At 41.0% G+C, this 27,171-nt stretch overlaps 1 protein-coding gene across 1 annotated transcript in view; it reads left to right on the top strand.

Moving 5' to 3' along the window:
- Positions 1-15,065, top strand: part of MYBPH (myosin binding protein H) — a 38,522-nt gene extending 23,457 nt beyond the window's left edge. The window contains exons 5-10 of the mRNA XM_042465952.1: positions 1,440-1,638; positions 2,606-2,745; positions 4,992-5,151; positions 5,987-6,123; positions 7,386-7,572; positions 14,293-15,065. Of these exons, the coding sequence (XP_042321886.1) occupies positions 1,440-1,638; positions 2,606-2,745; positions 4,992-5,151; positions 5,987-6,123; positions 7,386-7,572; positions 14,293-14,303 (834 nt within the window). The 3' untranslated portion in view covers positions 14,304-15,065. The remainder of the gene's footprint in view (positions 1-1,439; positions 1,639-2,605; positions 2,746-4,991; positions 5,152-5,986; positions 6,124-7,385; positions 7,573-14,292) is intronic.
- Positions 15,066-27,171: the final 12,106 nt, after the last annotated feature.

Here is a 27,171-nt window from a genome sequence, read left to right as displayed (position 1 = left end):
TTTCATGTGAGTATTCCAGATTCAGTACTTGCTTGTTTATTTTCATAAACAGTTTCCCCTAATATCTGCATTTTTAAAACAGTTTCACTTAATATATGGATTTTGAACCCAGTTACTTCCCAGTATGAAATCATATTAAGTTTCAGGCTATAAAATTTAAACAAGCCCAAATTATTTGCACACAATTTTTGAACCATGAACCACACCCTATATGTTTCAGTGACTGTGCAGTCCAAAAGGTAACTTTTTCAATTTCCTTTTAGTCCAGTGGCTTTGTTCTGTTTGCTTTAAAATATGTATGCAGTTCATCCCATCTAAAGGAACAGACTGTATTGACTTTAAATGTGAACTTACTAAAGTTCTACGTGAACAACTGTGCTTTAATGTGGTCTTATTATGTAGGGAATAATGAGAAAACAAGAAATGTTGGAGTTTGAGAAGATTTTCATATTAGGACATGTTAGGGTTACAAGCAGGGTTCTACACAAAGTATTGAATCCTAGCCAAGTTGTGTTTGGCTGACAGATAGGTTTTACAGAGACATTCTTTTTGTATATTGCAAGCTAGGCAAAACCTGCCTCTCCTTGGCAACCTTCTAATCCCCAAACACCAATGAAAAAGGATCTTATATCTATTTCATTTGGCTCATCACATCATTAAATTCTGATATTAAATCCTCTTTGAACTACTTTGATTTCCCTACATAGCACTTATCTTACCTACTTAAGAAAACATCTCTACATAAAAGTCAAATCTGATGTCAAGGTTGCTATCTGTGTTCAGAAGGCAGAAATAAAGTATGCAGTCCAGTGCAGCGGTGGCATTGCAGGGTTGTAGCCCAGAGCCTAAAATAGCTCTTTACCAAAAATAGCATGTACTAACAATATGGAGAGTCATAAAGGGATTTACAATAGAGTATAGCATGTTATGCATTTCCTTGGGGATTAGGTATTTCTGGACAGACATTACTGTGGATCTAGGCCTCTCCTTCACAGGGACAACTGTCAGAAGCAACTGCTTGTGACCACAGTCATACTTACTTCAGCTGTCCCTAAATATTCCACTGAGGGAGGGATTTATAGCCATGACTTTTTGGAAAATTCTCAGGATGAAAGTTTACTGGCACATTTATTGATACAATTGCACAGACAATGGATTTAATCCAGTGATAAAACAGTGGCAGTATTACTGGATCTGCTACAGAGATGATAACTATGTATCTGTAGTCTGCTAAACTACTTTAAACACAGGAACTAAGCAAACAGGTAAACTCTGCCACAAATACCCTGCTTCATAGTGTTCTATTAAGCCCTAGCCTACTCAAGGTCACCATGAAAGATTATCTGCCCAGTGCTGTAGAGTCATCGTATTTTATTCTGTCAATATTTGACAGAATAAAATTAAGCTGTTACTAATTTTCTCCCATATACTTTTCTTAGGGAAAGCCAAAGCCACAAGTGACTTGGACCAAAGATGGACAACCTTTGGATCCCAAGCGAGTATCTGTGCGCAACAGTGAGAAAGACTCCATCTTCTTCATCCGTGGAGCACAACGCGCAGATTCTGGAAAATATGAGATGACTGTTAAGATTTTGGATGAATTAGAAGACAAGGCCATCATTAATCTCCAGGTGGTTGGTAAGGGCAATGGAACCATGTGGTTTGATTTATCCTCTAAAGCTGGTGTGGGGAAAGTGTGTCCTCAAGCCTCTCTTTACACTCTCCAGAATACCCTTGAAGCCCCAGATCCTTTCTCATTTGTATATGCATGATTTTGATTTGAAAAAAAAATTGGCAAAACATTTCCAAACTACCCCATCCAATTCTGTCCCCTCATTGGCGTAAAACCAGTCCATGAATGTGTGATTGTGGGCTACTCCAGTGGTGCATTTGCTCAGTTATGATCTAAATGGGTTAGGAATCCCACTGGCCCACCCCAAGACCTTTTAAAAAAAAACATTTAAATCAGTATCACGGGTTTTCCTTCCAGCTTGTCTCCTGGTTTAAAAAGGATCTCTCCTCAGCCAAAACAGTTTCATTTCCCAAAGAACATTGTGAATTGCCCTTCCACTCCACCTAGGAGCATGGGAAGTCATTTTTAGTTTTAAAAAATCCATTTGAGGGCTTTGGAGACCCTAAAAATGGCCTTAGTGGTCACATGTGACCTACACTTTGCAGTGCACCCCAACCCTGATTTAAGAATTATCATGTACATCTGTTTTTGAGGCAATTTTTTCTAAAGGCTGGAACAGGCAAATTGTATCTCTCCTTGCATGCTGGACTGTAACTCTTGGCAGTTCTAACTAGGAAAGCCAGTGGTGATTGTCCCCTTTCCCTCAACAGTTGTAAAAGGAAAATGTATATCTAAAAGAGATTGAAGAATTTGGAGTCATTGTTTCAGGCATTAGGGCTACATTCAAATCAAGTAAAATGTCCTTTGAGCTATTCATGATTGTGATGAATGAGTATCCTTTTTCAGCAGGATGGCTGAATGGCTGCTGTTTTTGTTATCTGGGCTTCCTGGTGTATTGCTTTGTACTGTGCATTTGCAGGTATCACCTCTTTGATAATCTGTGATTTGTCTACATTTTGTGACACTTTCCAGAGAAACCAGGCCCTCCTGAGAATTTGAAGCTTTTAGATGTCTGGGGTTTTAATGTGGCACTAGAGTGGAGCCCACCCAAAGATAATGGCAACGCTGAGCTCAAAGGCTACACAGTCCAGAAAGCAGACATGAAAACTAAGGTAAAAACTGGGGACTGAAGGATATACAGTCTACAATAAATGCTGGATATTGAAAATCTCCAGTAGTGGTTCCTGAAGCTATCATAACCCCAACCCACATTCTAAAAAGGATTTAGCTAAACTACTGCTTCAGGATTTTGTGACAACGTTTGCCTTTCATTTTGCTGCAGTCCTATACAGAGTTTTCCTGGGAGTGAATCCCATTAAACGCGACAGGATTTTAATAGACACATAAATAATTGTAGAGTTCATCTTGATTTAAAGGTTACATTTTAATCAAACTTGACTTTGATTAAAATGAGCACTGTATACAGTTTTATTTAGAGCAGCAAAGTAGTTCTCAAATACATCCTGAATTTGTTGTACTGAAACACACACACACACAATATTTGCAAAAACAATTAGAGCGGCAGACTCCCTCCCAGCTTTCTGTTTAGTGAGGACTGGCTGCTTAAGGTTTCATTTATTTTATATTTAAAACTATTCCACGTTTACCATGCTATAAACTGCTGTATAATATCCCTTTCTTTGATTTTTGTAACAACCTATCAGGTGGGTTTATGCTGTGAAGAAAATCCTTTAGGTCACAGCTGATCAGAGAGTCACAGCTCATCAGAGATTTGAATTTGAGTTCTCCAAAACTATCCAAATTGACATCTGAACAGTGTGGCCTCTCATCCTTAGGTCATATAGGAGAGGAATTGGAAAGGCTGAAGTGGGAGCATACAGGCAAGGCAGCGGAGTCAGTGCCCATGCCTTAATACAGGTTGGTCAGATCTGTTAGTTCTTTTTTCTCTGACATTTAGGTTTAAAAAACTAAACTAAACTAAAAATCTTCAAGTACTTTCCATACTGAATATGAAGAAGGTTGTGAATTTTATGTAGAGAGATCTTGTAGTACCTTTGAGACTAACACAATATCTCTCTATATACTAATTCTACAGACTAACACGGCTATATCCTTGAATTCTACATCTATGTGAATTTTAGTAAACCACTGCCTAAATTAACTGAAATAAAATTGGGATACATTTTCCCTGTTGATTTAGGCTGTGGAATTAAGGATAAGATTAAAAAGCAACACTGATTAAAATGCTTTAAATATTTCTTTTATGCTTGTTAAAAACTAAAATTATAACAGCGTATAGAGAGATCTTGTAGTACCCTTGAGACTAATTGAAAGAAAGAAGTTGGCAGGATGAGTGTTTGTAGACTTAATTATAACAGTACCAATATCTTGAATGAGGAGGTAAATCAGAATTAAAAATGTATGAGCTGAGTTTTAACCTAAAGCCAACAAATCAGTCTTTCTAAATATATCCATAACAACAAATCTTTCCCTTGAGAACTTTTTTCCTTTCTGATCCTTCATCAGCTACTTCAATTTCAGAAGGTCAACCTAGTTTGCCTTTGTGGCAGAGCTTTGTTTGTGGGATCCAATCACAATCCCTCTGGAAGATTTGATATCCTCGGCTATTTCTGGAAAACTGGAACTGTGACATGTGCCTCCCTCACCTTAGGACTGGATTGTGACTTTGGCGCGGCTTCTGGACTCTTAGGACACATGCATCATTTAAACAGCATACCTCCAAAGTGACCTGAAGCAGCTTTATTTTGGCCTGTCTGTATTGCACCATAGCAATGTAATTATGTATAACCTAATTATTTTTTGGAATAATAGTCCATATTATTTCTAAAACACTGTTGCAGTCACTTTTGACTATTTTACTATTTTTGAAATATATTTTTGTTAAAAATGAGTCAAAGATAAAATTTCTAAAGGAAATAGCTCACACTAATGTGGTTTTAAAAATGTTCTAAGCTCTGCTTTCTCCCTTTCAAAATGACTGTGGAAACATCATGGACTGAAAAACAACAAGTTAAGCCACATGCTTTGTTAAATGCACTGATGTAGAAAGGTAGAGGCTGCAGCATATGGGAAATGGTGCAAGTCATCTCTTTCCTCTTGGACTTTAGTCCCAACAAAAATCACACACGGGGGAATAGTTCCCACCAGTGCCGAAAATTCCTTCTATTTTCATGTGACCTCATGTAGAGTAACTCACCAAACAGATCATCATTCCAGGGTTGATGTGTGAACTAAAATGTCAAACAGTATATGATAATTCTTGATTGGGGAAAGGTCTGTCTGTCATAGGTAAGTATCTGAAGAAGCCTACAGGACAGCTTTTTGTCCTGAACTTGGATATTTTAATGTTTAAAGTTTGGCATTCCTTGCTTTCCAGCAATGGTTCACTGTTCTGGAACATTACAATCGCACTAGCTGTACAGTGTCTGATCTCATCATTGGCAACACCTACTCCTTCCGAGTCTTTTCAGAGAATCCCTGTGGCCTCAGCGAGAAACCTGCTGTTACCAAGGATGTGGCACAAATCAAAAAATCAGGTAGGGTCCATAGAAACATGACAAGCGAGAAAGTAGAAAGAACTTCGTTTGGCTAGGCTAACAGTCTTCCATGAAAGGGTGTCACACAGTCTTAAGTATTCCAGAGGGATCATCTGAAATCTGGGCAGCATCTATGTATGTGTGGCTTTATGTTTGGCTATATAACATAGTAGAGGCTGTAGTGGAAGGATTATGGCAGAATAATAAGAAATTCACCTTGCAAAGATCCTACATGAAAGCTAGGAAGGTACATACATGGCTGGAGAGTGGAGGGATTTTTTGTTTTGTTTTGTTTTTAGAGTTGAGTGTAGGGAAGGGCTGAATATTTAGAAATATTTGAAAAATGGTCAAAAATCATGTTTCTCAAGCATCAAGAAACCATGATATGAAGGATTCTGGGCTGATGAGAACCTTTGCAGTTCAGCACTTATTCTGCCCAAAATTTGTACATGCTTGTTTTGCACAGAAAACAGCATTTCCTGTACAGAAAATAACAGTTATCCACAGAAATATTATTTTCTCCATAGAAAATGTTGTTCCTTACTGAGGAAATGCTGTTTTTTGTGTGTGAAAAATAACTGTGTGCAAATTTTGCACACAATATATTCTGACCCCCCCCCCCAAAAAAAAAGAAAACAGTTGGGACTATTCATCACTTCCTTCAAGAAGAAATTAACAAATAATTACATCCCTAGTTGAATGTAGAGTAAGAGAAGAATTGCTGCGCATGGTATGTGCACTTATTCTGGTAAACCGATTTTTCAGGTTTTGTATTGTCTCAAAAACTGTTCTTACCTTTATTTACAGTTATGTATCTATTTGCCCCTTGTTTTAGTAACTGTGTGCAAATCACAGAAGTACAGTAGCCGGGATTTCTCTGAACCTCCAAAGTTCACCCAGCCTCTGACTGACAGAACCACCACTCGAGGTTATAGTACCCAGCTTGTCTGTTCTGTCCGGGGTTTCCCAATGGTGAGTATTGCTCTAGCTTGAATAATGAACAATGACCTTCTTCTGTAAGAAGGGGTTCCATAGAAAGTACAGGAAGAATAATCTGAGGAACTTTCTTAAGTACATTCAACCTCATTCATCACAATGGTGGGATAAGTTAATTACAGGTGAATGGGTCAGCCTGTTTACAGTCTCTGTTACCTTTGTATGTGATCAGTCCATTCTGTGTTACTCACACTTTAATCCAAAATGCTTTCTTTAATTCTGCATAAAAATTCCCATTTAAATGTGTGTTAATATGTGATTTTCTTCAAACGAACATTTCAAAATATATTTTATCTCAAAACATGCATATTAAAACATATTTTAATAAATACATTTTCTTTTGAGCTAAGAAGTGCACTACAGTATTTAAAGCAGTGCAATCAGTATTTAGAGGAGTGGAACTTCAAGCAGGTGAGGAATGTGTGGCTTTGTTGTTGTTGTTCGGTTCCAATTTCCATGAGTCTCTCAGCTAGGATAGGCAGTGGTGAGGTCTTACAAGAGTTGCACTCCAACTGCAGAGCTGCACATTCTCCACCTGATCTCTATAGTCAATGTGGCTCCCTCCAATCCCTAGATGAACTCATCTTTGCTTGTGCTGAAATAAATGTGCCCCAAACACAGAGGCATTCCTGGTTTTGCCATTATTGGTCTATGTAATCCCAGCTATATTACTTGTCTATTTATTTCCCCATTTCTAGCATGGGTTGAAAATACTGCCTTGGCTTCTATAGCAAGGAACAAATATTCCCAACCTAAGTATACTTTAATAATATTGGTAGTGTGATTATAAATAACCCACTCTTCCCATCAGAGGGCCCCTGCCCTTTAAAAAAGTGTGTGTGTGTGTGAGAGAGAGAGAGAGGGAGAGGGAGAGAGAGAGAGAGAGAGAGAGAGAGAGAGAGATATGGAAATACTACCTCCCTGGATGCCCAACAGTTTCCTAAGACCTGCTAGTGATGCTCCTAAACAATAAATAACGATACATTCATGAGTTCCACCCCATATCGGCAAATATTGCATGGTTGTTACAGTCTGTAGCAACACTGGGAAATTCATTGGTAATGTTTTGAATCTTAAGGGGGATAAGGATAGAAAAGTAATGAAGGGCAGATATTGTCTAGAAATTTGTCACTAACTAGGGGGAAGTTGCTATGCAGCTGGATCAAGTAGCAGCTTTCTTCCCCCAGTCTTATATATATGTTCATTTCTGCTGTTTTGTTCCCTTTATCCTGTTTCAGCCCAAAGTCATTTGGATGAAAAACCAAATGGAGATTCGAGAAAATCCCAAATATCTCGCCATCACAAACCAAGGTGTTTGCTCTCTAGAAATTCGCAAGCCCAGTCCCTTTGATGGTGGGGTCTACACTTGCAAAGCTGTGAACCCATTTGGAGAAGCCTCTGTAGACTGCAAGCTCAATGTAACAGGTATGTGATGTGTGTTCCTATTGCTCAGGCTTCCCTGTTCTGATACCATTGCCAAACTTTTCAAAGGGAGCTAGTTTACAGTTGTGGGGGAATTCCAGAGAAATGTTTGTCACTATGGGATTTCCAGCCACAATTTTGTAATGAATTGGCTCAATATTTTGGTTCCCTGTAGAGATGTTGTTGACAGCTAGGGTGTATTTATCAGAAGCAGTTCAAGGTTGGTATTTTGGCTTCCATTTGCTTGGATTGCTGGCATCTATTTCCATCTTGGGCATTCCCATAATCATTTTCAAACTTTGTTAATGCTAGTTCCCAGGACTGACGGCCCTTCATACAAAGGATCTTCTTTCAGAAATGCAGCACAATAGGAAGGGGTTACACATTTGATACGACATGCTCCACTATGCTTCATTATCATTAATTCAAAAGGTGATCCAATCCAGAGAGGCAGCTTGGTAATGCAGTGTGTTCTGAGCTGGAACTGGTTACAGTTCCTTTCCTCCCAAGAAATTGGCTTTGTACTAAAAATAAATGGTATCACTACTATAAGAGAGGTTTTATGACTGCTAAATTAGTGTAGCAGCTTATGGCAGAGGAAACATCATGCCCCTTTAATGGACGGGTTCTAGCATCTTTTTAGAGTAGATAATAGGACTTGGTCCCTAAACAATCATTTCTACCCAGACCATCCCAGGGCCAATGCTGTAAATCATCACAGCTAGAAAATGGATCCCTTGTGCAGGGATGCACCTCCCAATCAGGCAATTAGAAGACAGATTTCCAGGGTTATATAGGACAGAATCAAATAGCAAAAACTAATGCTTATAAGTAATGCATATAAGAACCCATCTGCCTGGGTGGCATGGGACCACATCCCCTACAGTGTTATCAATCTTTTATCTTTATCTTTAGCAGAAGAATAATATACAAGTTAGCTTAATAATCATATTGTGTAGCATTTATATAGTTTTTTTAAAGGTATCCTTTCAAAATGTCTTTATTTCATTTTTGCTGAAGTCCTAGAAGACAGATCAGTACAGGGTGATTTAAAAAGAATGGTGCAAAACTGAATAAAAACAGCTTTACTTTTGCACCATACTTTTTTCTAAATTGCCTGGTATTATTTCCCCCATATTGAGGGTTATCTAAGGCCCCTGGCAAAAGCAAAATTAAGCCACAAACATCATCAGTCTCTTATGCAATATGCCACACATGGCCACCAGAAGATGTCATGATTCTAAGATATAAGGCCCACCCACCCCTGCCTTCTGCCCCAGCTTTTTCTTTTTTACCTTCACATTAGTAATGATAGTACAGACCACCATCCTTACCCCATGTCTTACTATGAAGTTTTAATATTTAAATTTTCTTTAAACAGTATTCCTCAAGATTGCTGATAAAGAGATGGTGGTACAGGCATCTTTAGGGCCACCTTGCCTTACACTTTGAGTAAGGACACATTAAAGTAAAGCAGGAGGCAAGCAATGTCCCTTCTGCAGCTTTGTATTGGCAGCAGAGCTCTGCAGTGAGCAGGCAGTGGTGGCAGTAGCAGCAGTCATTTCTGACTGGAGAAACTCAGGGGCCATTCAGACCACCTTTTACCCTGGATCAGAAACCGAATTAACCACGGGAAGTTCATATTGGACCCGATCCTTTCACAAGCGACAATTAGGCTTGCACACCTGTTCCGGGGCAAATGCCCCTTAGCGCAGGTCTTTTGAAAGCAGAGTAAAAGCTGTATCTTTTTGGGGGGGGAAACGGGTTTGGTGAATATGAACTTGTCCCCGATCATGATTGGGGCAAGTTCAGGGGAGGGATTTAGGTCAGAGGGAGGGCAGAGGGCAGAACGTTCCTTCCCTTCATTGGAGAAGGAGGAGGAGGAGAAGGAAGGAGCCGGAGGAAGGATGCAAAGGGCGATCAGGGATAACAGAGGAGGAAGAGGAAGGAGCTGGAATAAGGATGCAAAGGGTGATCAGGGGTAATGGAGGAGGAGGAGGAGGAGGAAGGAGCCAGAGGAAGGATGCAAAGGGCGATCTGGGGTAACAGAGCAGGAGGAGGAAGGAGCCGGAGGAAGGATGCAAAGGGTGATCAGGGGTAATGGAGGCGGAAGAGGAGGAGGAAGGAGCCAGAGGAAGGATGCAAAGGGTGATTGGGGGTAACGGAGCAAGAGGAGGAGGAGAAAGGAGCTGGAGGATAGGTGCAAAGGGTGATCGGGGATAACGGAGCAGGAGGATGGAGCTGGAGAAAGGGTCAATTCAGAGCAGGTCAGAGGGAGGGCAGGGAATAGAGCAAGTCTCCGCTCTCTCAGGCAATTTTCTCTCTCTTTTTATTTTTATTTATTTTTATTTTTGACAGACTGCGTGCATGCTTTTTGCTACAGTTAAATACATATATAGATAGATTGTGTGTCTGCTTGTGCTATTTTCCCTTTCATTTCCTTGTTCCCAGCAAGGCACTTTGCAAAAGGCTTTTTTTCTAAAGTATTTTTATATGTGAATGCTACAATGCAAATGTTACAAATGTTTCCCTTTCAATTTGGCAAATTGACACAGAATGCTTTTGCTACTGTCTGTAAGGAATTCTGGGGTGGCTAAGGGAAAGCAAGAGGATGCAGAGAAGCCATTTGGGGTGAGGAATTGTTGTTGTTGTTGTTGTTGTTATTGTTGTTGTTGTTGTTGTTGTATGTGTATGAGGCATTCTGGGGTCGCAAGGAGGGAGGATGCAGAGATGGCATTAGATTGCATTTTGGGGTTGAAAAAGGAGGCAGGGGAAGATCCATAATCTGTAGTGACCCAAATACACACAACACACACACATCTGGAGGTTTTTAAATTTGACAGCATCTGTGCATACTGCCGCCTGTTGTTTTTTTAAAAAGGAGAGGAGGAAACACACTTCCGATTGCCCAATGGCTGTAGGAAACGTCACCCTGACGATAGTGGAACTGAATTTGATTGACAGTAGAGGAGACTTCATTTTAAACCGGTACCTGCAAATGTGAACTCTCCGGAAGAGCTGCAAGGGCATTCGGGGTTTAATTACCCTGACTGAGGTAAATTTTGTGGACACTTGCTTCCGGAGAGATCCGGGAGGGGGGGGACCCGATTCTGCCCAGTTCCATCCAGCACAAGTAGGTGAGTCTGAATGGGGCCTCAGTTGAGATGAATTGTCTTCCAGGCAGCAGTTGGGAATGTATGATCCACCCTCCTTCCTAATCTTCTGCCTAACTCATGGAGCTCACCTTGTTTATGGGTGCCTGGCCTTGCTGCCGCATCAGTTTTTTTTTATCTACTTAGAGGACAATATATTTTGATTAATTATTAAGAACTCCTGATTGTATCAGTGCAGCACCAGAATGAGCTGGGAAAATGTGGAATCAGTTCCTTGGAGTTGTTCAAGAAGAGGGTGGAAATACATCTGTTGACAGTAATTTAGATTTTATTGCCTTGGTGCCAGGCTTCCTCATAGCTACAAGTCCCAAATCAACAATTCAGCCAACACAGAAAAGGAAGCATAATAAAAACTAGCAGAGGGAGAGAGAGAGTGTGTGTGTTCATGTCGGAAAACCAGGCAATCAAAAAGATGAAATACACTGTGTTGCACCTGATCATGTTTCCAGGCTCTGGAATCCCATATTTCTCTAATAGAATCCATTTATGCCTCACTATGCAGCTATTGATTTCTTCACCATTGTTTTAATGGCAGATAACCAACTGTAAGTGGTGGATTCACCTTCACCATCTGCAGTACTTACAGCCCACCTGGGAAGCCATAATTTATTTCTCACATAAGTCATCTTGCTCAAATTTCTGTGCTTCAGCAAAGTGATCCCCAGCTCCCCACCCTTCCAGTTGGAGAAGACATGGCTCCCAAGCAAACAAATGGAATACTTGAATACACCAAAAGATTTACTTTTCTCATTCACAAGGTCCAGCTGAAGCATTGGAGACACCAGGGACAAAACTGAGAGTTAGGCAGGTGTAAAAGGAGTAAAGTTTAATTCTAGGTGGACAAGCAGTGTTGGACATCAGTTACAAACTTCAGTGTCAGTTTTTTAAAAAGTAAACAGGTGGTGGAGAAGTCTGGAAAATGAGGTTTGGGAAAATACATGCAGCTCAGAGGCTGCACTTTGTCTGTCCCTGACTGATCCAGATGGTAACATATGAATATGTTTGAATATGTCAAAAGTGCCTGTCCCCCAAATAATGAGAGTACAGAAATATGAGGGCAGTAGATGGGGCAAGCTTCCCTTCCTTCTTGAGCATAAACAATTCAGTGCAAGTCCAAAATTGCCAAGATACCTGGCATATATCTTGCTGGAAAATGTACAGGAGGTTGGAGGAATCTCACCCACAGCTGGCATTGAGGGTTCCTGCTCCCAGGCCAGCAGCCATATGCTGGCTGTTCCAACCTACTCTATGGCAGAGGAAATTCAGATCTGGCTTGGATATGAACCATAATACAGCGCGCCCGCATCATACGCGGGCGCACCTTACGCAGCTTGAGCATACGGCTCAAGCCGCGGGGCGCACGTGGGGCGGAAGGGGCGGTGCGTCCCATTCAATTGAATGGGTGCGTGAGCCCGTTGCGCCCCGCACGCCGCCACGCCGCCGTGCACAAGCCCCATTGTTTACAATGGGGCTTGAGCATAGGCGGAATTCGCCTTATGCGGAGGGATCCGGAACGGATCCCCACGTAAGGCGAGGACCCACTGTATCTAAAATGATCAGTATTCGTCCAGTAGTTGGAAGATGGATTCTTATAAATATAAATTTTCAGCCCAAATACTTCAGGCAGTTTCTTGACTGTGGGAGGAGGGCAATGAGAACATTGTCCCTTATAAAAATTCTACCCCTCTGAATGAAATTTGATTTCAATCTTCACATTTTTCACATTGCTGCAACTTAAAACTTTGCTTGAGTGTTAAGAAATAAAGTTTCATAATCTAAGAAAAAGGGATTTCTTTGGTAACTTTGCCTGCCCCTTTTCTTTGGATGCCTAAAGGACAGAAAAATTCAAATGTGTGACTGTGGTTCTTCAAGTGGTCATTTGTGAACCCACACAACCCGCTCAGATCCCCTCTGTCTAGTCTTGCCAAGAGATGACCACTTAAAGAATACTGTTACGGGTACGCATCTTGACCTTTAGGTATCCAAATAAAAAGGGCAGGAATTTACCAAGAGAATGTAAACATAGCAAATATTAGAGTTTGAGGTGTGATGTATTTGGAGACTGAGGGAAAATTTTGTTGGATGGGATGGACAAATTCTTATTTGATGTTGCAATAATTACCCCCTCCCATCTTACACCACTGGGGAAGGTTTCAGCCCACAAAATAGCTCCCCCCACTTTAGCAAGATAACTCAGGCTCTGTGCAGACCGGCAGTTTGAGCCAGCTTGGGAGCAGAGTCGGGGCATAGTGTCTACATGACGCATGCCCTAGCTCTGCCTCCAGAGTGCTGTGATGCTGCACACCGCACCACACGGTGCATGGCATCATGGCGCTCCCCTGTTGCAACGCCAAAGGAGCTCCTTCGAGCCATGGTACCACGGCTGTCATGCCCTTTCCAGGGTGCAAAAAGGAGACACATTTCGTGGTTCCTTTTTGTGCCCTGGAAAGGCTGGATCAGGGCTGTGGGGTGTGGTTGCCACAGCCCTGATCCAGCACACCTGAAGGTGGCTGCAGGCTGCCCCTTCAGAGTGGTCTGCACAGCGCTCATTTCCATATGTACCTACGTACGGTAAGTCTTAAGATCTTCAGAGTCCTGCTCCAAGTGCTCTGCCATAAAAAAAAGTGTGTCAGATAACCACCAGGGAGATGGTCTTTTCTATAGCAGCCCCCTGCTTGTGGAGCAACTTTTTTGGTCGTTTTGATTGTTTTCAGATGACATCATGTGACTTGAGCATTAACATGACATTAATCAGTACAAAAAGCCACAAAATAGCATCACTTTTTAATTTCAGGAAAATCCCCAAGTTAAAAAGCGGTGCAGTGTTGCAGCTTTCTGCACAGGTTAATGTCGGGTTAATGTCAAAATCATCCAACATGTCTGAAAACAATCCAACTCTTGCTGGACATTCCCAGGATTTAAACCCCATACTGTATATCCATGGGATTTGGGCGCTTTGCCTCTCGTGTGATACAGAGGTGAAGAATCAAGAGCCTTTAAATGTATTATGTATCAAATATAGTGCACTGTCTTCTAAACACCATTCTGAGTCAGCTGATTTTAAGGTTTGAAATTTTTAAAGGGTTGGGTCTAATTATCTGTATGTGTTTTACATTTTGTTCTTGTGGAACCTATAAAGAAGTATTTTTGTACAAATGAAGTTTTCTGCTAAGGAGTAGTTTTTGTCTGCTGTGTTGGAAATGATGACAATTGTCTCCCAAATGTCTCCAGTCCCAATATGCAAAAAATGCAGTTCTCACTGGCATTTTTTGAAATTGAACTGAAGTGCTTGCCACTTTAATTCTGAATTTCAGAATTCAGGTTTTCACCACAGAAATGCAGAGTAGTCATGACATCTATCAGGTTAACTGGCTGATAGATGTTAGTCAGTGTGCTGCTTCAGTCTTTTTCTCTTTGTGTTTTACAGTACATGGCAGATGTGCTCCTGCTGATAGTGCTAGCAGGACACAAAAGACATCTATTTCATGAAAAAGAGAGCTATGAGAGCTAACATTGCACCTTGGTTGTAACAATTCTTGTTTTTCTGTAGTTCCAGAATGAAGATGGCACAGTGAATTGGATGAAGATCAAGGTGTGTTTGACTGCACTTTAGAGATCATTCCAACTTAAAAGCCAGCCAACATATGTTATATTAAAGAGTCCATGTTTGGAATTGGAGACAACATTGGTACAAGACTGGTAACATTTGGCATTGCTCCGTTGCATTTAGCTATATAATGCACAAACAGAGATGTAAGGAAATGAAGTGAACAGACTTCATATAAAATTGTTATACAGATCTTCTCCTGCTTCTTCTTCTTATGCTCAGTCCATTCATCTTCTGAAGCCTAACTGAAGATCACATTAATTATTATAATCTAAAAACCTTCATTTGGAACATAGAACATATACATCTATAAAGACAGATCAATATGAAGACCCAAAAAGGGAGGGGAGAAAAAGCAGAAGGGCAGAGTTGGGTACAAAAGGAAAGGAAAGGCACAGGCTTATATATTCTGATTTCCTACATTCTCCTACATTCCTGCCCATAAAGTCTGGTTAAACTGTAATACTAAGGGCTCGTTCCCACTATTATTTAAAGTGAATTGCTGATTGGTTTATATTACCATCATTCCCATTCGAAACCAGTTCTGATCTGGTCATGATAAAGTGGGCAAATGCAAAAAACCACAGTTTTTCCAGACACTAGTTTTCTAATGGCTATTTTGGAAAGAATCAATTCCGGAGCATGTTCAACAAGTGGGGATAACAGATCTGAGTCACATCATTCTGAGGGGAGAGACGAATGGCAGAAGGGTGTTTACCATTCCTCCTCAGTTTTGGGTAGATCCACCATCCCCCCCCCAGTGCTACCTTTGTGTTTGTAGTGTGACCTATGGGTGCATGATCTTTTTTAAAAAAAAAAATTATAGTAGATTTGATTAATTGATTTTGCAACTACTTGCAATCAGCGAGGCAAGCAGTTGCAAAACCAATGAATTGAATCATCTATCTATCTATCTATCTATCTATCTATCTATCTATCTATCTATCTATCTATAAAATTCCTTGGCTGTCCGGGCTGCCAGTTATGTCACTGATGATGCACAGATGATTGACATGCATTTTGAAGTGGTGCAAACTAGTGGGAACAACAATCATGCCAAAAAAGAAGTGATTACAAGGGGACAATGAAAAGATCCACTTTCATAGCGGGAATGACAGGCCTTTTGGAATCGATTTACCAACATGAAGTGAAGGCGAATCCCAACCGGTTTAAATGTAAGTGGGAATGAGCTCAAGAATAGATAGGGTCCCTTTTAAAGTATGCTAACTACCATTGGCCCAACTTTTCCCAATTAGTGTAGAACCACTGAAACAATTGGATTTACTCATATATTGTTCAACAATTGTTTGAATACTCTAGATGGGATCAACGAACAGGATTCCAGTCATTGCATTTCAAAAGGAACCTAATAGTTCCTCTTTAAGATCAAAACAGTACACAACAGCTGAGCCTCTTAGAAGTTTTGAACCACATGGGCAAAATCTTGCTCTGTACGGCAAATTGCAATATCACTTTAATGTAACAGAGAATTCCATGATATGCAGCCAAGAGAAATAAAGCTCTTTTAAAAGAAACTTAATCTAATAAGCAACCAGTTCCTTTGGCAAATGTTTAAACATATAGTACATCCTGGAGTATATATGAAATGTGAGGATATGAACCAGGATTGAAAGGTTTCCTTGAACCTATTTATAAGAGAGAGAGAAGATGGGAGGGAGTGGCAATATTCCATTTTCAAGGAAGCAGTCAGTCCTTAAAGGAGGGAGAGAAAAAATAATCCATTCATTTGTAGTGGTGAGCCATACGTAGGTGAGAGCAAGCACCCAACTGAGCATGTTAAGAGTCTTGTTCTGGGTGCCCAGAACCAATTTCTTACACTGACTGCAGTATTTTGGTTCATTATTTACTGATCAAAGCCACCTAAACCCTCTTGGTCTCACTGGGCTGGAACAATACCTTATATTTACGTTCATTTAGTGGTTTTTAGAAGGGATCTGTAGCTTGGAAATGAAGGCACTGTTCTGTCTTTTCAAAAACAGACACTTCACTGAGAACAGAACCTACTACAGTTTTAACACTATAGAGAATGCCAACCATGTTTCCTCTGACCATGAAGCTATTACTTACATATTTCTACTCATGGCCATGCAATACAGTCATCATTACAGTTCTAAATAAATGTGCACTTAGCACTGAAATGAAAACAATTCTAGTGGAGAGCCTGGGAGGACCCTCTAACTCATCACTGTTCTATGATAGGTTCTGCAGATGACTTGAACCGAGCTCATAAACTAATAGGGGTATATGCACTGCATGGCCAATGTAAAAGCCTTTGGTTTAATGCCAATAAGTCTGATAAAGGATTTCATAAACAGATGTGGATTGTGTAGATATTTTTTTTCCACAATAATGCATGGGAAACACTTTCAGAATTGAATATGCCCCAGCCATCATCATGATTGAGAGAAATGAGCCAGAATAATGCTAGATGTTTCATGTCTTCTAAGGTGGAGGCTGGGGATGAGGGGAAAAAATGGGCAGATAAACCAGGAAAACTATTTTAGCCAAAGAGCAAAAGTACTTTCCAACATGCTGCTCTTCCTTTCATTGCACAGCAGCAACTGGTTTTCACTGGAGATTGGAAGACATAGGAGTCAAGAAGCTGCCCTAATGTGGAGTCAGACAATCATCCATCTACATGAAACATCTAGAAGTAGGCCAGTGCTCTGATTGTCAGCAATGGCACTTCAGGATCTCAGGCAGGATTCTTTCCTAGCTTTGCTGGAAGATTTATAATGATCCATAGGGATTTCCTATCCAGGGATTAATCCACTGCTTAGCTGCCAAAACTAGAAAAAGATCAAATATGTCCAGATAGTATTTGTGGTTGCAGTACTGACCTGCTCAGGTATTTGGTAATTGTGATTATTTATAATATGGACCAGAGCAATGTGCCAGCCTTGAACCATTCAGGGGGATGAGTCTCAAGGGGAGAGACTGCTCTATCAATGTTTGTTATTACATATACAAGCAGACAAGTCTGAAGTGGAGACTCTCTACTGTCCATGGAGGCTTTCCACATGAGTTGAAATCCTGAAAAGTCAATAAATGTCAGAATCTTCATAGATAACAGACAATTTGTCACCCTTTATGTGTAGAAGGGCAATGAACGGGACAGAAAAAAGATGGAGCTAGCACTCACTGACTTCTCCATTAGGTTCAGTTTGTCCACTAACTAAATGTCAGAATAGGGTTTCTGTAGTTACATGAAATGGGGTGAAGTGAACTAATTAAGGCCAGAAAATAGTGAGTGGCTGAGCAGTACCCACAGAAGAAAGCAACCATTTCCCAGGGGTGCTGTACTGCTTCCAGAAGACAAACATAGGCGTGGGACATGTCAGGGATGATGGGAGTTGTGGCTCTTCACCTGGCCTGGAACTCACCACCTGGTTGTGCACCACGCTGACCAGTTTTGGCCAGTTGTTATATCTTTGCAAGAGTTGCAGAGAACAGGCTGAAGACCCCGACAAACTCTCCAAGCCTTCTCACTCTTGCTTCCACAGAAGTCTTCACCCTTCTTCACCAGGGTCCTGCTGGTTCTTGTAGCTTCACCCAAGACACCAGACAACTCAGTAGTCTTATATAAAAGATCTACTTTATTCTACTATATACACAGCTCCAAACAATACTCAACTCCTCACTCTCCAATCCACTCTACTACCCACAACTACAACCCACAATTAACGATTTCATCATCTCAGCCTTGACCACTTAACAATTGTCAGGTGTGTCCAATTATCCACTCTGCAATTCTTGTCCTTGGCATTCAGCACTTGTTAATTGTCTTACCATTCACACCTGTGTGGTTCTCTATTGGCTTCTGCTGAGTCACTCTGACTTTCACATACATGTTTTATTTCTCTTACTGTATGTCCCATGTTGCTTTTTCCTTAACAGGACAGACCGCCCCAAAAGGGCGTCCTGTCAGCAGCCTAATTCCCTTCAAAGGGAAGCCTCAGCCACCAAACCGTGCAGCTTCCCTCTGGAGGAAAAAGAACCTGGAAAAAACAGGTTCTTTTTGTGCCGCAGGGTGGACACCACGAGTGCGCCAATGGCCAACTTGCGATGTAAGTGACATGTGGTGCCACACGGCACTTATGTCACAATGGCAGCAACTGTGTACACAGGACGCCGCCATTGTTACATTGCCACACCGTGCTAGGGTTAGGGACTGTGCGGTTCCCTAAAATCAGCGCCAGCACGGCACATTTGGGCAATCTGTACCACGCCATAATTAGGCAGATATTGAAAACAAAGTTTTTAGAAACTCTGCTTGTGGAAGTGTAAGAAAAAAACATCAATCTCTGGTGTGATTAGAGGCACTATGTTTTCCTGACTATGCTGGCTGCAGTGAAGAGTGTTGAGTGATTAGTGAAATACCTCCTTAGTAGTGTAAGAAATCTTGTGGTGGTAGGTCAAATTGGAGGTGTTATACAACAGCCTCCACTCTCAAGTATTCCTTTTTTTTAACCTTAGGGTTAGACAGCATTTAAAAACAATTTCAATAGTTCCCTTTTTTCTTCAGCATCATTATGGGTGCTTTTCAAGATGACACAAAGCATGCTAATTTAGTCTAAAATGTTCCTCTTGTGAATATTGTCAGTTATGAGACAGCAGATAAAAGAGATTATTTTTTAGCTTAACGTGTGTAATTTTTGATCAGTGTCCTCTTTTTTCTTTTTTGGTACAGACAGTGGAAACTTGTGCAAACTAATTTGAGAGATATTACTGAAAATTGGCTCTGCTAGATGCACCAGATGGATTTGTTACCACCATTTGCTTCTTTGCTTCAACAGTTGCATATTTGTTAGTTTATTTATGATGTTTCTATCTACCCCTATACTGAAAGGCTGTCAGGGCTAGAACACCAACATGGTCCACAATACAGTAAAGATTTACAAGGCCTCACAATAATTAAAATATAAAAAGATGGGAGAAAATAAAGTAACTTTATTGATGCTGGAAAAAAGCACACACCAGTGTATGTGCACTCAAGCCTCCCTGCAGAAGACATTTTATAAATGGGCTGCCACATCTGAGAATGTCCTCATTTTAGTAGCCACATTTGATGAACACACCCAGAGGAGAGAGAGCCTCTCACAATGACTAAAGGGGTTGTGATAAGACATTCCTTTAGGTACTTGGACCTCAGAGCTTTAAAGGTCAATGCTAAGTCTTTGCATTGGACCCAAACACAATGAAAGCTAGATGAAAAAGCAATAGATCACACAGTCATATCACCCACTCTTGGTAGCCTAGCACAGTGATGGTGAACCTATGGCACGCGTGCCAGAGGTGGCACTCAGAGCCCTCTCTGTGGGCACATGTGCCGTCGCCCCAGCAGAGTTTGCCAGAGTTTGTTACTAGAAATCCCAGAGTGACATGGCACTTTGCAATAAATAAGTGGGTTTTCAGTTGCAGTTTGGGCACTCAGCCTCGAAAAGGTTCACCATCACTGGCCTAGCAGCTCCATTTTGAACAAGTGGAAGTTTCTAAAACATTTACAAATGTAGCTTCATTTGCAGTTGCAGTAATCTCAAGTGGTTGTCAGAGTGCAAAGATCATCAAGCTATTGCTGCCCAGGTATGATCACGGCTAGTATTTATCAGCTGACATTTTACAAGTGGGTGCCATTCATTTCTTTACCTTTACCTAAGGAACCTACTGAGTGGCTTCTCTGGAAATGGTTCTGAGACCTGTCTATGTGTAAGAGGACAAAGGTAAAGAAATGGTCAGATACTTCTGTCACTATAATGTCAAAATCAACAGACAGACAAGAATCTGACTCACTGAATGGGTGAAGGTGGTTTGCTGACTGTCCTTTGTATGACATTTTGCTTCAGCCTCACTGTACAGTCTCCCATGTCACAGCATCCACATGCCACAGAATAACACTTCATGCATCTGAGAAAGTGCAGAGCATCCCTAAACACTTATCCAGTGATCCATTTTGTTAATAAAAAACCCATTAGAATCAAGACACCTTGGAGGGAACAGAATACATGACTTTTCTCTACAAATTTATTTTCTCTTTATCTGAGATGTGCAAATATTTAGCTATTGCGATATTACAAAAACTTGTGTCTGCTTCTTCATGCCTTGTACTCACTACCATAAATTGGATACTTATTGACTATTATTGGGGCTAGCAATAGAAAAGCAAAATGTGGAAGATAAATTCTTGCTTATGGCAGAAGATGCCAGGAACTGCAATTGAATGATTCATGAGCTCTGCCTTCAGAGGGTACACAATCACTCCATTCCAGATCACTGTGAATGAGACTGAAGATATTTGGCTACCTGAGGCACAGCAACAGATGGTGCCTCCCCTGTCAACCAAAGAATGTAGTACCCAGAGCCAGCTTGGCTTTTGACCCTTAAGACAGAAAATCCTACCATCACCTTTCCTCAACCCTGGCAGTAAATTTACAGCAAAAAACAAAAACAAAAAACAAAAACAAAACCTAACAGTAAGGTACCTTTACAGAACAGGCAGATTTGTTGTTGAGACAGTCACCTCACTCTGCCTAATGGTAGGGTCAGACTTGTCACAACATGATTATTACCAACCATTCTTCTTTACATTCTTATCAGGTGCCAGGTCCTCAATGCAGACATCTGTAGAATAGTCTGCCCTCATCAGTTTGGTCACCAGATGGCACCATAACACCTATCTCCCTCCTGAGTGCAAGCTCCCATTGAAGTGATCACTGCAGTAAAAGGAGTATATAAAAAGACCTCCCAGTTTTCAGAAAGGATTAGACACAGAAACAGTGGAGCTGACTTCAACACATTTTTGAAAACACCTATTACTATTGTTTTTTGTGGGGTTTTTGGGCTATGTACCCAACTCTTTTCCAGGCAAGCATTCTCTGAAGATGCCAGCCACAGATGCTGGCGAAATGTCAGTAAGAAAACTCTTCTAGAACATGGCCACATAGCTGAAAACCCCACAAAAAACTATGGATGCTGGCCATAAAAACCTTCAACTCCACATTAGCTATTACTATTGTCTGCTGCTTTTTGAGACCTTAATATTCACCACATAATAAACTGTTTTGTTAGAGAGAGCATGGACTTACAAGAATGTATAAATTAATTCTTTATGAATTACAGGATTTGGTTCTGTTAATATCTTTAAAAATCTGCAATGGCTCCAAATACGAATATGCAAATAATAATAAAAAAAAACCCCACAAACAGCATAGCTACAAAACTTTCAGTATCTAATGTTAGATTCATTTTTCCATTCACTTCCTCAGAGTGGTGGAGTCTCCTTCATTAGAGATCTTTAAACAGAGGCTGGATGGCCATCTGTCGGGTATGCTTTGATTGAGAGCTCCTGCATGGCAGGAGGGTTGGACTGGATGGCCCTTGTGGTCAGGTTTGAGGGCAGGTTTGGGGGCCAAAATTATGGATTTTGATATGACCCATGGATAAATCGAGGGTAAAACTTAGGGGCGTGTAACAAAGGATGTAAATGACGATGCAAGGGAAAATTATGCCAAATACAGTCGGCCCTTCTTATACACGGATTTCTTATACATGGATTCAAGCATACACGGGTTGAAAATGTTTTAAAAAGTATAAATTTCAAATATCAAACCTTGATTTTCCATTTTTTATAAGGGACACCATTTTGCTATGCCATTATATTTAATGGGACTTGAGCATCCACAGATTTTGTTTTCCATGGGGGATCTTGGAACCAAACCCCAGCGTATAACAAGGGTCCACTGTAACTTAGAAAATTCTGGCAGGCATAACTGTTTGTGCTCATCTTAAAGGCTGGATGGATGAAAGAATAGAGGGAATTCATATTTCTTTTTGGTGCGCTCAGCATGGACTAAGCTTTACTATTCTATTCAGAGACAGGGAATAGTTCTCGTGTGTGTGTGTGTGTGTGTGTTAAAGTGCAGTACTTACATTGACCCATGGATAAGTCAACCCAGGTTTTTGAGGTCAATTTTTTGACTAAAATTTCTAGACTTATACATGAGTATATACAGTACATCACTACAAGTCATGCTACTTTAAACCAGCCTGGAAGAGCCCAGACAAAGAGAGATGGAAAGCAACGTCTATAGTTACTACTGTGCATTTAACATAGTTTGTAATCTGGCCCTGAGTTCTTTGTGAAGGCAAATGAGCAGCAGACATGCTGAAGTAATGAGTGAAGGCCCCGACCTACTAATTCCCAAACAGAGTAGAATTCCTTCAGGACTTCACCTCTGCAGGGTGACCTCCTGGGAGAGAAATCTGGCAGAAATAGCTGAGAACAACAGCATTGAATTTATGGACAGGCCACCCTCAAAGCTTCCGAACACCTTTGCAGATCCCAAATGCTATGTTGTTTACACAGCCAAAGGGCCACATTCCATAAACAGTATTCATAGTGGAATTCAAATGCCCTGAGGGCAACTCTGGAGGGGGAGCACGTTCCCTAGGGTGGCTTCCTTCATGTGGAAGGGCTGCCCCCTTGGCCTCTCCAGAGTGTTCCCAGACAAACGGTGGGTGACACAGTGCAACAGTGTTAGCTATATTTGCTCTTCTGAAATGTCATTGTTAAATCAAGACTGCCTACCCTTAACCTCCCTCCTCTCTGTGACAGATGTAGCCATATATCAATACAGGAGGGAATGTACAGGATCTAGCCTGGTGAACTCCAATGTTTTTGTAATTTGGTGACACATGCTAAGCATTGGGGAGTTGGAGATCTGACTACAGTGGGAAAGTGGTTACCAAGAGTCCTATATGTAGTTGTTCAGCAGTCTTTAATATGTCTTTCAGCCTTATTTCTTTAGTTTGCTTGTAGACCTTAAAAATACCAACCCCATCCACACATTTACTGCAGGCTGTGAACAGTCTCCCTAAGTAGAGCTGGTCCAGTTTTGGGGCCATGACTTTGGACTGTCATGGGATCCATGTGATTCATATCTTACAATAGCTACACTGATTACCGGCATGATTCCAAATTGACTCGACCTGGGACCAAGCTGATTAAAAGACTGAATTTTCCTATATGAGCTTGCCTGGATTTTGGGGGTGTTCTGTTCCCTTACTATCACATTTGATGGGAACACAAGAGAGGGCCTTCCCAGTGGCTGTCCCAAAATCTAGAACTCCTTGCGAAGGGAAGCCATTTTTGTGGTTCTTCCACCAGTAGGCAAATATTTATTAATTAAATCTATGTCTCACCTTTCCTCCAATGAGCTCAGGGCAGCATATGTGGCTATCATCCCTCCCCAGTTTATTTTATACTACTATCCTTACAACAGCCTTATGAAGTAGGTCAGGCTGAGAGAGATTGACTTGCTCAGATGAAGTTCATAGCTCACTGCAGATTTTCACACATTCCCATCAATGTTTAATTGTTCTCACTTTCCTGTGTAAATTCATACCTATCCACATCTATTCACCTTTCCTCTGCTGAAAATGTGCAGACATGCCAATCAATAGACTTTATCACATGGAGGCAAATTGGAGGCAAATTGGTTAAATACCGTGCAGAAACGGGATTTTAAAATCTGCTTTTGTGGGTTGTTTTTCAGATGCATTTGTGTCAATGAGAAATAACGTGACATTAATCCAAACGTAAAGTCAAAAAACCAACCCTTTTGAAGGAATGGGTTTTGTTGATTTTGCATTTGAATTAATGTCATGTTGTTTCTCCTTGAAGCAAACATTGTCTGAAAAACTACCAGCTTTTGCGCTTTATTTTTGATTTCTGTTCGGGTTAACCCCAAACGTCATGTGAAAAACAACCTGCTTTTGCAGGTTTTTCTCACTTTAAATCACGTTTCTGCTTGGGATCTGTCATGTGTGTTAAACTCCAATCTTAAGCAAATGGCTGGCCACATGTTAATGCACATCCTTAAGGATACTCAATGATACTCTGATAAAAACTGTGAAGTCCTTTTCTGCAGAGTTTGCAAAGTTTCTTGCCCTCACCCCCCAACTTCTCCAAATCACATGTGGCAGGATCACATTGTATTCACATAGAATGAGGAGTACAGTCAGCCTTCTGTATCAGTGGATTTTTTTTATCCATGGATACAAGCATCCACAGCTTGAAAATATTCAAAAAATATATAAATTCCAAAAGGCAAACCTTTATTTTGCCATTTTATGTAAGGGATACCTTTTTACTATCCATTTTATTTAATGGGACATGAGCGCCCACAGATTTTTGTATCCACGGAGGGTCCTGGAACCAGACCCCAGCAGATACCAAGGGTCCACTGTATTTTAATTAACTAGACAAGCCCCTAGTAGGGACAGGATCCAGGATCTTTTGTGTCTCAGTCTACATTACACTACGTTACACAAAGGATGTTTTTTTATTCAGCCCAGCATATGGATTTTTTTGCTGAAGCAAGTTTTAACTCATGGGTCAACTTAGTTCTTTTTCACTGATGTGTTTGTAATTGAATTGCTTTTATATATTAATTATAGTTTGCAGAGACAAGCCAGGCTAACTTCTTTCTTCTTGTTATTCTGCCGAAAGGCACACATATTTTTATTCACTCCATCTTTTGGCATACACTTTGATGTGGTGCTAAAGTAGGTTTTAATCTGGTGGTTGCAGTTTTCTTGTTGCTGCTGTCTTTTTCATGGGGCTGGGTTTTTATTTGATGCTTTAATTTCAGTGTTGTTAAAATGTGGTTTTAACACATTTAACACCGCTAGCAGCCTCCTGAGTGCTATTTCTAGCAATAACAAAATTGTTTCATTCATAGACTGCACTTTCAGGGACTACATGTGTACAGTGAATACATCAGGAATGGGAAAAATGTAGGCCCCTGGAAGTTGTTGACTGAAACGTCCATTGGCCACTGCCAGCATAGCTAATGGTAAGGAATGCTGGAAGATGCAATCTAACAACATTTGGAGGGCTACATCTTGGTCTGCTGAGGTTCTGTTTGCAACCTGAGGTTATGGCATGGATAGAAAAGCAGAGCCTGCAGGCACAATCATCCCTTTGTCTACATGTTGACACTCCCACATATGTAATCTGAATAAAGCTAAGGAGGAGGGTAGGAGTGTTGACTAGATGATATTACACTTGCCCATATTTATCTTGTGCATCTGCATGCATATGTATGACTGCAAATATAGCCGCCAATGCTATTTTAGAACTGTGGATAGGGTGGTAGAGAAGCCAGTTTCTGGGTAAAGAAATCTTAGAAACCACTTAGCCCGGTAAACACAAGCTTGGAGGAAGGGGGGATCACTTGGTTCCTGGATTTTATCAGTCTTTTCAGAGAGAAGGAAAAACATTGCATAAGATTGGAAAATATGTCTGAATGCATTTCCTCCTGCCTCCAGAGCTGAAAATGTTCCCATTTGATTAATATCCCTCTCTTAGTATTTGCACATAATTTCATTTAGAGTCCCAACAGCTGAATTATAACAACATACATTGGCATTTCCCAACAGTTTGGTTTCATTTTATGGAAGAGAAACTACATTTGGCCTGGTACAAACGCCCTTTGCAGCATGCCCATGACATGCAAAGGTTGTTTGGGAGTGGGGCATGCAGACCCTGCAACCCTAGCACACCATGGGTGTGCCGCAGCTGCGCAACACCATCCAGATGGTGCGTGCAGCCATGACATGCCAGCAGTGCAGCCTCCGGGGCTGCGCTGCTGGTACGTCACCACACCGTCGCTGGTGCTTTGGGGTGGCAGAAGTGTGCCGCAAAAAAGGAGCTGCTTCTGCGTGCTCCTTTCTTGCTGCGCAGCAGCGCTGCACAATTTGGTTGCTGCTGAGCTGTTGCGGCGCTGCTGTGGAGCAAGGAGAGGCACCGAGGAGGTGCCTCTTTTTGGTGCTCTGTACCACGCTTTTGTTAGTTTTTCAACTGCATCAAACTATAAACTCTAGTCTGCTATGCAGAAGGGTCAGCAAATACTTTCTGCTTTGATGAACCAGGAGATGCTTAACCATGTTGGCACTGAAAATATGCATACTGGCAGGTGGTGATGGTGGTGGCGGAAGAACCATGCTCATATGTTTCAGAGACTTCGTAGGTGAAAGCTCTTAGTATAGATTTTTGGCAAATGCAAGTCGAACATTTCTGGATTGGTTGAACTCACTCATATTCTCTGCACTCTAAATTAATAAACATTTATATATAAAATTACAAAGCATTTGGAGTTAGAAACAAAACACTAGATGTGCCTATTGATAGCTTTTATTGTGTAATTTGTCACATTCACAAAATTTTACAGGGTGAGTGGACCCAGACAGCAGCATCTTCCATTTGTAACCCTCCCATGTTTCCCCATTGCTTTTCCTGTCTGCCTTGCCCCCATATGATGATCAGTTATGAAAAGAAAGATATATTGACTGCACCACATCTCTTGAGCAGAGCTTGGAAATTCTTTTTAAATCCCCAAGGGATGCTGGGAGTTGTAGTTCCAAAAGTAAAATTTCCGAGCTTTGCTTGACAGTGCTAGGAGCCTGTACATCTGAAAACTCCCACTAAATAAAAACCAGTGAAAAGGTAGTGTGAGCTAAAATCTACACAACTCATTTTCACTCTGCAATGTATAAAGTACCACTACTGAAAATTATGTAAGCACCCAACCCAATGGAAACCCAATGGCTGCCAATGATTCCCAGTCATCAAAGTGGCTATATTTCTATCATCCAACATTTGACAATTTAAAGGAAATAAATGAATGGATGCATGAATATGTGAAGGAAGTTGTAGAGGTGGAGTCTGGAAATGCTGTAACCATGTGGCTTGGAAGACAATAGGCAGGACTAACACATTCTAGATTCAGAGAATGGAAAGTG

This window comes from Sceloporus undulatus, chromosome 4 (genome assembly GCF_019175285.1).
Source record: "Sceloporus undulatus isolate JIND9_A2432 ecotype Alabama chromosome 4, SceUnd_v1.1, whole genome shotgun sequence".
Taxonomy (NCBI): domain Eukaryota; kingdom Metazoa; phylum Chordata; class Lepidosauria; order Squamata; family Phrynosomatidae; genus Sceloporus; species Sceloporus undulatus.
Note: the sequence above shows the minus strand (reverse complement) of the source record. Positions and strands in the feature narration are given on the sequence as shown.